This window comes from Suricata suricatta, chromosome 4, assembly GCF_006229205.1.
Source record: "Suricata suricatta isolate VVHF042 chromosome 4, meerkat_22Aug2017_6uvM2_HiC, whole genome shotgun sequence".
In the NCBI taxonomy this organism is placed as follows: domain Eukaryota; kingdom Metazoa; phylum Chordata; class Mammalia; order Carnivora; family Herpestidae; genus Suricata; species Suricata suricatta.
In genome coordinates, this window is record NC_043703.1 from 113,143,807 (window position 1) to 113,155,936 (window position 12,130).

Below are 12,130 nucleotides of genomic sequence, written 5' to 3' on the forward strand. Positions count from 1 at the left end.
TCTGCCCCTCCTCCACTTATACATGAGCTCTCTCTCTCCTCCAAATAAATAAATATTAAAAAAAATTTTTAAATAAAAATAGAGGGCTCTACTAAATAGGTAAATATTGATAATAAAGAAAAATATTCTGAAGTTGTCTAAATGAGAAAAAAATGCAGCACATAAGTTTCAAATAACTTTATTTAGAAAAAAAATAACAGGCACCTGGCTGGCTCAATCAGTAGAGCATGTGATTCTTGATCTTGGGGTCATGAATTCAAGCCCAATGTTGGGCATAGAGCTTACTTAAAAAAAAAAATACTGAAATTATCAGAGTTATTTCAAAGGACAGAAGAATAGAAAACTATCTTTACTCTGCTAAAGAAATGAATGATTCAGGGCGCCTCAGTGGCTCAGTCAGTTAAGCATCCAATTTTCATCCAATTTTGGCTCAGGTCATGATCTCACGGTTCAGGGTTCGAGCCCCACGTCGGGCTCTGTGCTGACAGTTCAGAGCCTGAAGCTTGCTTCAAATTCTGTGTCTCCCTCTCTCTCTCTCTGCCCCTCCCCAGGTTGCACTCTGTACCTCTCTGTCTCTCAAAAATAATTAAGTGTTTAAAAAAAAAAAAAAAAAAGAAAAATGAATGATTCACTTTAAATAACGGGACATAGGCAACAGCCAAAGTTATCAGGTAGATGAGATAGTCCATAATGAGGAAGGTAACTGAAAGAAAACAAATCTACTACTCTACCTATTAAATATCAATACATGCCCTAACTTAGATTATTATTTATTAGTTATATTGTTTCACTTACGGAAAAATAGTAGACCTAGAGAAACTTCAAAAAGAGTAACTGAGTTATAAATAAAAAAGGAAATAAAAGATGACTTACCAAAATCAAATCAAAGAAAAAAACAACTCACATAATCACATTTTTATCTAAAAAATTTTTTTTTAATTTTTTTAATGTTTTATTTATTTTTGATGCAGACAGAGACAGAGCATGAGAGGGGGAGGGGCAGAGAGAGAAGGAGACACAGAACCAGAAGCAGCCTCCAGGCTCTGAGCTAGCTGTCAGCACAGAGCCTGTTGCGGGGCTCGAACCCTCGAACGTGAGATCTGACCTGAGCCAAAGTCGGAGGCTTAACCCACTGAGCCACCCAGGCGCCCCTAAAAAAATTTTTATATGCCATTGGCTGTATATAAAAGAACTTAAAAAAAACTGTTAAAATATTTTATTTGCCATTTATAAAATGAAGACAAGAATATCTAGTTGTAAGAATTAAATTAGATAATATATATAAAGCACTTCTGCTATGTAAATGCCATACCACACTGGAAGTATTAAAAAGCCGGTCCTCCCCCAACCCTTAAAAAGTACCAAAAAAAGCAAATTAAAGAATAATAAAGACAGGCCAGATGTCTCTAAACTGATAAAGACATGGGATCAGTCAACACGGATTTACTCACCACAATCCTTTTGACAGAAACCACTTAAAGCCTGGAAATTTAGTCTATGAAATCTTACATCATTGTTTCGTTCTACAAAAATTTCTCAAACTGCATACTATGTGCCAGGCGTTGTTCTCGGTGAATTTAACAAGATAGATAATCTCTATCCTTCAGTAGTTACATTCAAGTATAGGAAAGACAGGTAATAAAGCAAAAAAGAAAGTGACTAAGTGATAAGTGCAATGAAGACAATAAACAGGGTAATGAGCTCCTAGACAGATGGCCACTAGATACGATCAGAAAGGAGCTTTCTGAGAACGTTGAGCCACTAACACTTGTTCAAACACTTTGATCGACAGGAAAGAATATTTTACAATCAGGCTATCTTCAAGAACAACTCTGGGCACTGGGATTGCCACCACAGAGGAAAACCCTAACTCTCCTCCACATACACAGCTACAAAAGAATGCGGGCTATTTATTTGTCCCATGTCACTAACCCAGTCCCCTGTTGTCACTCCAATCAGTGCATCAAGAACTCAGAGCAATCCTTTCAAACTACTTAAGAAGAGTTAAATGAAAACTTTCAATATTGACAAGATACTGAACAGTGATTAAGTTCAGTGCATACGTATCAATGAACAGATCTAAAAGAATACATAGTTCAAATTTAAACAACTCATTTCTCATTAATCTAGTATACTTAAATGAAACCGCCTTTTCTAGCAGATACCACTTAAGCTGTTGACACGGACAGCATACTTAGATTGATTTTTTTTTGACGGAGGTGAATCCTGTGCTGCAGGACTACACGGGGCACTGCCCGTGTTATAGCAGGATGGACAACGTGGCCGATGCCATGACGAAAGAGCCCCATTTCGAATGAAGACACATATTCATTCATTGTTGGTCAACTACAGAAACATCTAGTTGGATGATTTCTCTTTTTTACTCTATCATTTTACATTAAGAACTAATAAAAATATCAAATCCACTAATAAAATTTCAATTATTAAAGAGAAAAAGAAAAAAAATGATACTTGGAGCCTAAATTCTAGTTCCACCTAGGCTGAGCCCTGGCCCTGCTGCAGGGTAGACATGTAATCCTGGACGCTGCATTTAACCATCTGGAGCTCAAGTTTTTCTCTTTTGAAAATGAGAGATTTGGATCATTTCAACTTGAAAATTCTATTTAATAAATAACTTGAGAAATGTGAGAAGTAAATTTAACTTGAGGTTTTTAATAACAATATGTATAAAATACATTAAGAAAGGAAATTCAGAAAGGAATGTTGGACTTGGAAAAAAGTAAAAGAACTTCACACTTTACTGTATATAATTCTATGTTTACCTTTGTAACAGTGATGAAATCTGGTCCAAAAAAGACACTTTTTACTCCTTCAATCCTAAATAATTGCCTGTGAATAAATAGAAAAGGAGATAGTAAAATGTTTTATTATAGAAAAGTTTACACATATACAAAGGTAGAGAGAAAAGTAAAAGGACGTTTACATACCCATCACTACCATCAACAATTCACAGCCAACAATTATCCAATCTTGTTTCATCCTCTTACCCTCTGATCTAGCAATCCCACGCTTAGGTATTTAATATGCTTTGCAAAGATGCATACGTTGATCTTTACAGCAGCTTTATTTATAAAAGCCAAAGAAAATATGTGGAGAGGTCCATCAATTAGTGAATAACCAAACAGACTGCATGTACCTATATACTGGAGTACTACTCAGCAATAAAAAAAAGAACAGACTACCGGTATATGCAAAAACAAAGAGGACTCTCAAAAGCATTATGCTACATGAACAGTGTCCTGGGTAACTCAGTTCACAGTCTCATGGTTTGTGAGTTTAAGCCCAACGTTTAGCTCCATGCTGATGGTATGGAGCCTGCTTGGAATTCTCTCTCTCCCTCTCTCTCCACCTCCGTCCCCACTTGCACTGTCTCTAAAAATAAACTTTAAAGAAATCTCTAAATAAGATAAATGGGAAAAAAAGAAAGAAGGAAGGAAGGAAGGAAAGAAGGAAGGGAGTCAAACACAAAAGACTATATGGTGCCATTTATATGAAACTCTAGAAAAGGTAAAGCTGTGGTGGCAGAAAGAAGATCAATAGTCACCAGAGAGATATATGTGTGAACTAACTTTATTGCGATAAGCATTCTGCAATGCACATGTCTCTCAAATCAACACACTGTATATCTTAAATGTACACAATGTTTTACATCACTTATATCTCAACAAAGCTAGAATTCATTGCCATGAAACAAAATAGTTACCAGGGTATGAAAGTGAAACAAGAAGAATGAATGCAAACAGAAATGAGGAATTTCTGCAGTGATAAAAATGTCCTGTATTTTCTATTTTAGTGGTAGTTACACAATTATATATATTTAACAAAACTCTGGACTGTATACTTAAAATTGGTGAATTTCTTTTCATATAAATTATGCCTCAATAACACTAATTTTTAAAATCCTCTAAGATAGGAGGAAGGGAGGATTTTAATTTGAAAAGACCCTACGAGGGATTCTGAAATGTGCTTTCCTTCCCCAGTCATTGATATATGTACCATACATACCTAGTATACACACCAGAGCAATTTCCTTTTTCCTTTATCCCTTTTTAGGAATAAAAGGTGACATATTCCACAAAAGGTTATAGTTTACCTTTTCTTTGTCTATCATTGCAAGAGTATTACCAGAATTACTTTTTTAATGTTTATTTATTTTCAAGAGAGAGAGTGAGCGAGCACATATGTGCATGGGAGGGAGGGGCAGAGAGAGAGGGAGACAGAATCCCAAGCAGGCTCCCTACGGTCAGCACAGAACCTGATGCAGGGGCTAGAACTTACGAACTGTGAGATTATGACCTGAGCTGACATCAGGAGTTGGACACTTAATCCACTGAGCCATCCCCTGGAATTAGTATTCTTAAATTCTTTAGGAATTTGTCTGAAATGATGTTACCTGGGTCCTCTACACAACCATCCAACATTATATTGATAAGAAGTTACAAGATACTTGGTTGCATAGTTTGATCCAACAAATCCAAGCACAGACCTATAAGTAGGGCCTTCGATTGGCTCTGTACATCTACACTGTTAGTAAAGCTGTTTTCTTCAAATGAAAGGACCGTGCAAAAAATCAACCTAATCTTTGGGTCATGTCAGGGGAACTGCTTCAGATAAGAGTTCATAGGTTCTGTCCCCAAAGAAAGAAAAAGCTGAAAAGGAGTTTCAAACATTATTATACATGCTTTGCCATTTAGATTACTTTCTTTAGGGCAATTCCAACTTCTACAATGTCCAGATTACAACACCCAGAACAGAATACATATCCCAAATGTAGTCTGACTTATCAGAGTACAAAGACCTCTCTTGAGCTGGACACTAGGTCTCTGTTAAAGTTTGACTGACTTTTTTGAGTACTGCATCAGATTCAACAGAAATCACTGAAAGTCAAATTCTTCTATCCTGTAATTGTGCTATTTGTTTTAAAATTTTGAATAACAATGCTTAATATTTATTCCTGTTAGATTTTATCTTACTTGCTTTAACCTATCATTTTAGCCTAATGAAACTTCGTAAAAATTTCTCTGAATTTTGTCACGTAACATACAATTCCTCCCATCTGAAAACTGATAATTTTATCATCATTAATGTTGCTGACAAAGAGAAGTACTGAATAAATATGGCAACTACAGAAATGCTACAGATAACACAAGCCCTTTTAGTTATCTATAGAGACAACTTTACACTCGACTTAAATTTCATTGTCTTGTCCGCCAGGACAGTGAGAAACAATTCAAATGCTTCTCTGAAGTAAGATACACTATAATTTATTCATTGACTCAGTTACTCATTCAACAAATATTTGAAAACTTGCTAAATATCTGAACCCGTACTAAGCACTGGAGATACAATGGCAGGACAAACTGGTCTGTTTTCAGGCTGCTTACATTCTAGCTGACAGCAAAAACATTCTCTGCCAAAACAACAAAAAAGAGATTAGTTTTACTTGACTGAAGATAATAAATTCTGTGAATCCAGGAAATGAGCTACTTTGAAAAGATTAATTTGAAAAGGGCTTTTGCAAACTGAACATCTGACAGAAATAATCTCCAACTAATCTGTAAGTGAACAGTCTTCTTTTTATATTCTTTCTAAACACAAAATACATGAATTCATTCTTGACGTAAACACTTCAAACTATTTATATAAACTGAAAATGACTCTTGACCACCCCTCTTCCCAAATCCACTGTTAACAGCTGGGTGTACATTCTTCTAGACCTTTATGTTACTGTTTCAATTTTTAAAAAGATTTTTTAACGTTTATTTATTATTCAGAAACATAGAGAGATAGAGCATGAGCATGAGAGGGGCAGAGAGGGGGAGTCACAGAATCCAAAGCAGGTTTCAGGCTCCGAGCTGTCAGCACAGAGCCTGACACAATGCTTGAACTCACAAACCGCAAGATCATGACCTGAGCCGAAGTCGGACACTGAACCAACTGAGCGAGCCAGGGCCCCCATACTCACTGTTCTGCAGTATGCTTTCTTCACTTAACTGTGTGTCTTAGAGGCCAGTCTATGACAGTAAATGAGGGTTCTCTGCATTTTTTTTTTAACAATCTGCAGACTCTGGATGAACAAAGTTTACTGAATTCTTCCTACTGATGAATATTTAGGTTGTTTCCAACTTGTTCCCATTACCAACCAGGCTGTAAAGAACATCACCTTGTACACATCTGTGAGTGTTCTCTAAAGCAGTGTTTGTCAACTCCACAGTAACTTGTGAAATCAGTTAGGTGCTGAATGGGACTTTATCTAACATAATAAAGCAGAAGAGAAGGGAACAAGAAAGGAAATAAGAATGTGTTATACACCAAGAATGTGTAATGAAAACTGTCCCATCGAATACCTGTGTGTAATCGATCTATACACGTGTGTATGTATGTATTGGGTTGTAGTATAAAATATTTCTTATTTTGACCTGCATCAAAAGGTATGAAAAACAAATGCTCTAAGGTATACTGCAAGAAGTGGCATGTGTAGGTCAAAGGAAAGGTGAGTTTTTATTACTAAGGAATTAAAAAAAATACTTGACATAAACATATTTCTGGCTCCCATAAATGAGACCTATAAAACAGCTGTGAGTACAGAAAGAGTTATCTAAGCTTTACTTTCCAAACACCCCTGGCAATCAGCATCAGGCTTATGTTACCAAAAATTTCAATTGATGTGGGCTCTAATATTTTTTTTAAGTTTATTTATTTATTTTGAGAGAGAGGAAGAGAGAGAGTGCAGGCACACAAGTGGGAGAGGAGCTGACAGAGAGGGAGAGAAAATATCCCAAGCAGGCTCCGTGCTATCAGTGCAAAGCCTGACACGAGGCTTGATCCCAGGAACCGTGAGATCACGACCTGAGCGAAAATCAATCAAGACACTTAACCGACTGAGCCACCCAGGCACCTCAGGACTATAATATTTCTTATAATTCTCTAGCTATCATTAAAAAGAGGTTCATTCCAATAATTTTATCATTTGTCCTTCATCATCCGACATACATTTAACATGTCTTTATCTAGTGAGTTTTTTTAATGCTTATTTATTTATTTGTAGGGAGGGAGAAAGGGAAAGAGCGAGAGAGCGAGAGCGAGAGAGAGAGAGAGAGAGAGAGAGAGACTGACTGTGGGGGAGGGGCAGAGAGAGGCAGACAGACGATATGAAGTGGGCTCTGTGCTGACAGCAGACAGCTCAATGTGGGGCTCAAACTCACAAACCATGAAATCCTGACCTGAGCCAAAGTCAGTCACTTAACCAAATAAGTCACCCAGGTATCCCTCTTTAAGTGAATTTTTAAATAGTCTCCCACTGACTGGTCTTTAAAAAGTCATGCCAAATCTGATAACTATTATTATTTATAGTTCTTTCTGAATGGAATATTTTAGAAACTACTCATCTAAAACATCTAAAAATTTAGCTATACTTAGGAAAAAAAACTGAGTAAGTTTTCAATGTTTTTATAAACAATTTTAAAGATTTAGAATGAAAATTTATCATATAATCATTTGATATATTTTCTAAGTAAAAATATAAATTCTTATTTAGTCATGATATAAATCTCTCAAATACATCACTTTTCAGGAGAAGGGATTCCTAATATCACTATTATTTTCCGTTATCTCTTACCTGAAAAGAAAATAAAGCATTCTTTATGTTGAAAACAGTGCAGTACACGTAAAAATGTAATCAGTAAAAGAGGCTGCCTCACCCTCAAAGTCAGTTATGTTTCTCGGTAAACCCCTGAAGAAATAGTAATATACCTAGCCAGAGGGGAGCGAAATGCTGCAGCTGGTGTGGGAAAATCCATGGTTCTTGTCTCAAGAACTGGTTTTCCTGGAATAAACTTTAAACTGTTGGGGTTTGGGGTATCTTGTGTTTGAATAAACATGTATCTCACTAAAAGAGAAAAGAGAAGAAAGAATGTTATTCCAGAAAAAACAGTAGTTAAGCTTATGGACTATGAAGTGTTCATTTTCAAAGAATCAAAAGAAGCAGGAAAAAAAAATAAGGCTTTATTGCCCATGCTGACAAAACAATTTTTAAAGACAACAATGAACTTTATCAATATAGGATAATTGCACCGAATTGTATATTAATATTGATTAGTTTTGTTACTCAACAGATTCTACCAATATCCTACCTAAAAAATTTTTTTAAATTTTTATTCATTTTTTTCAAAGGAAGAGAGAGACAGAGCATGAGCAGGGGAGGGGCAGAGAGAGAGGGCGACATAGAATCCAAAGCAGGATCCAGGCCCGATGCAGGGCTTGAACCCATGAACCATGAGATCATGACCTGAGCCAAAGTTGGCCACTTAACCAACCGAGCCATCCAGGCACCCCAGGGATATCCTACTATTAACTAGGAAGGCATATCATCATTCAAGTGTCTTGAATGTATTTTATTTGTTGACTTAGTACTAATGGCTATCAATCATAAATCATTATCATCATGATATTAAAAACAGTAAAGTGTTATATTCTCTTCTTTCCAAAGTGTTTCCCTTCTTTTATTTTTTTTAATGTTTATTTTTTTAAATCTTTTTAAAATATTTACTTATTTTTGAGAGAGAGCGGGAGGGAGACAGGGTATGAATGGGAGAAAGGCAGAGAGAGAGAGGGATACACAGAACCTGAGGCAGGCTCTAGGCTCTGAGCTGTCCGCACAGAGCTCAATACAGGACCTGAACCCACAAACCATGAGATCATGACCTGAGCCAAAGTCAGTTGCTCAACTCACTGTGCCACCCAGGTGCCCCAATTTACTCATTTATTTTGAGAGAGAGCACACACATGTGCATGTGTGCACACGTGCAGGGGAGGGGCAGAGAAAGAGGGAGAGGAATCCCTAGCTGGATTGTGGAGCTGGATGTGGAGCTCAATCTAAGAAACCATGAGCTCATGACCTGAGCTCAAATCAAGATTCGGATGTTCAACTGAATGAGCCACCCAGAAGTCCGATTACTGTTCTTTTAAAGACAAATTTATAATAGTAACTAATATTTATTGTGTTTGTACTTACTACATGCCAAAGACGGGGTTGAGTGCTTTATATATACTTAAGCCTTTAATAATACTATGAAGAAACCCTATTACAATAAAACCTTGGTTTGTGAGTATAGTTTTTCCAGGAAACATGCTTGTAATCCAAACCACTTGTATATCAAAGTGAATTTTCCCATAAGAAATAATGAAAACTCAGATGATTCATTCCATAACCCAGAAATATTCACATAAAAATTATTATAATACTGTAATACAAAATAATAAAGAAAATACAAAATATAAAGAAAAATAAAATTAACCTGCGCTTACCTTTGTGGCTGGTGTAAAAGAGATAAGAGAGAGGAGGATTATTGTGTAGGACAACTTTCTCTATCGGTAATGGATTTACTGCTAGCTACTGGCTCAATGGAATCTTTTTCTGCATGGAGGCCACTGTAATGCTCACATGGATGTTGACTACAGTACAGTATTAATAAACTTGTCATATACTGTATTTAATGTAACTGGCATTAGAGGAAAGGGTCTGTATCTGCAGGGAGCCTGACCCAGAATGAAGCAAAGCACTCCTAAGCTTACTCTTGTATAGAACAGCAGAGAACTGTCCAGAGGTGCTCTGAAGTGACAAAAAATATACTTGTGCCAGTTGTGGGCACCCCCCAACATTCTGAAAAATCACTGATTTCTGGAGTGCCTGGGTGGCTCAGTCAGTTAAGTGTCTGACTTCAGCTAAGGTCATGATCTCACTGCTGTGGGTTCAAGGCCAGCATCAGGCTCTGTACTGATGGCTCAGAGCCAAATCCTGCTTCAGATTCTGTGTATCTCTCTCTGCCCCTCCCCTGCTCAACCTCTGTCTCTGTTTGTCTCTGTCTCTCTCTCTCAAAAATAAGTAGATATTCAAAACAAATTTTTTTAAATCACTCATTTATGACAAACACCATAGCTGAGACCAAGCATCTGAGCAGGGAGATGATCACTCAATCCCACAGCAAGAGAGAGAGAGAAGAACCATTGGCTCAGTTGTGATCATGTGACATCTGGTGTCATGTACTACTCATACTATAAGACATTGCTTGTTTATATCAAGTTAAAATTTATTATAAAAGTTTGCTTCTCTTGCAGAGCACTCACAGGACAAATTACTCGCAATCCAAGGTTTTACTGTTTTCCCATTTTACAAAGGAAGAATCTGAAGCTTGCAGTTAAGTAATTTGCCCAATGGTACAGTTAGTGACATTATAAACTATCATATAAGTGGAAATCTATGTGAATTACTTTCTGGAATATTTTTAACTTACCTTACAGGTTCTTCTTTGTTTCTTCTAAGGCCATGAATAGATTAAGAATGAATTCGTTAAAGGAATAAAAAAATTAACAGAATCTTCACTTTCCTTCCTTGCTATGATAATAGCTTGTAGGACAAAAGATAGTCCTGGGGTTTTAATAGTCTAAAAATCTACTAAACAGGCCCTGATTATTTGTTATGAAAATAAACCTTCCAACCAAAACAAAACAATTCTCATCTTAGAGCAATATACTGAAATAGATGAATTTATTTGGTAGTTATCATGTGCTGAGCCACAATGCTAAGCACTCTCTGTGAATTACATAATTTAATCCTACATTCTCCCAAGTAAACACTGTTTTTATCCTATTTTATAAATAAGGAAACTAACGTTTAAAGTCACTCAGCCAGTTAAGAGAGAGAGTCAGGATTCAAGCCCCACCAATTTCCTCCGATGGACTTGCTGAACCACTACACATTCTGCCACTCCATACTGACTAGTGCCAAGCATAATAGGAAAATACATTTAAGATCAGTCTTCCTATCCTGTCATAATCCTCATATGTCTAAGGAAAAACAGTAAAATATCAAAAAGCAACAGTTTTATTTTTTTTAAGTTTATTTACTTATTTTGAGACAGAGAAAAAGTACAAGTCAGGGAGAGACAGAGAGAGGACCTCAAGCAGGATCCATCCACATTGTCAGCACAGAGCCCAACGTGGGGCTTGAACCCACGAACTGTGGGATCATGACGTGGGCTGAAGTTGGACACCTAACCAGCTGAGCCACCCCAGAGCCCCCCGTTTTATTTTAAATGAGAAAGAGAAGGGCGCTGGGGTGGCTCAGTCAGGTAAGTGTCTGACTCCTGGTTTCAGCTCAGGGCATGATCTCACAGTGGTGAGATGGAGCCCCTCACAGGGCTCTGTGCTGAGTGTGGGGCCTGCTGAAGATTCTCTCTCCCCCTCTGCTCCCTCCCTGACTCATGTGCTGTCTCTCTAAAATAAAAAATAAAATAAAAAGTAAATTAGAGAGAAATGAAATTTGGCAAAATATATGATTGGTATGGAAGTGCTGTTTTTACTCATTATAAGAGAAGATTCTAATTCAACAGCTGAGAGTGGCTTTCGCACCCTGCCCAGCAGCCACCTAACTGACATGGCGTCGTCTCCTTGGTGAAGGAGAGACTGACACTAAAACTCCCAGACATTTTAAGTCACTGTCCTATAAAGATGACTTGGCAAATCCTAGAAAAAGAGAAAATTTTTAAATGATAATCTCAGGAGCACCTGGGTGGCTCAGTTGGTAAATATCCAACTCTTGATTTCAGCTCAGGTCATGATCCCAGGGTTGTGAGACTGAGCCCCCATCGGGCTCCCTGGCTCTTCACGGAGCACAGAGCCGATCTGAGATTCTCTCTCATTGTCTCTTTCTCTCTCTCTCCTTCCTGCTCCTCCTCTGCTCATGCTTTCTTTCTCTCAAAAAAAATAAGTAAAAACAAATTAAAAATAGTAAATAATGAAAATTTAAAAAGAAAATTTAAATAAATTTTAAATTAAAAACAACAAAAATAAAATAAAATAATAACCTCAAGGTCCAAATACTTTTTTCTTTCTCTTTTTTTTTTACTTTAGAAAAAGAGAGACTGAGTGCAGGTGAGAGGGGAGGTTGTGGGATAGAGAGAGAGAGACACAGAGAGAGAGAGAGAGAGAGGGAGAGGGAGACAGAGAGAGAGAGAGAGACAGAGACAGAGAGAGAGAGAGAGAGAGAGAAAGAGAGAGAGGGAGAGAGAGAGACTCTCCGGCAGGCTCCATACTCAGCAAGGAGACTGAC

The 12,130-nt window shown here is 37.2% G+C and overlaps 1 protein-coding gene across 2 annotated transcripts in view; it reads right to left on the bottom strand.

The window, feature by feature from the left end:
* Positions 1-12,130, bottom strand: part of NFU1 (NFU1 iron-sulfur cluster scaffold) — a 28,028-nt gene that overhangs the window by 10,769 nt on the left and 5,129 nt on the right. The window contains exons 3-4 of one of the 2 annotated variants that reach the window (XM_029937513.1): positions 7,774-7,909; positions 2,784-2,850 (exon numbers count right to left, since the gene is read on the bottom strand). In XM_029937513.1, coding sequence (XP_029793373.1) covers positions 2,784-2,850; positions 7,774-7,909 — 203 coding nt within the window. The remainder of the gene's footprint in view (positions 1-2,783; positions 2,851-7,773; positions 7,910-12,130) is intronic. The other variant, XM_029937515.1, reaches the window with a different exon arrangement.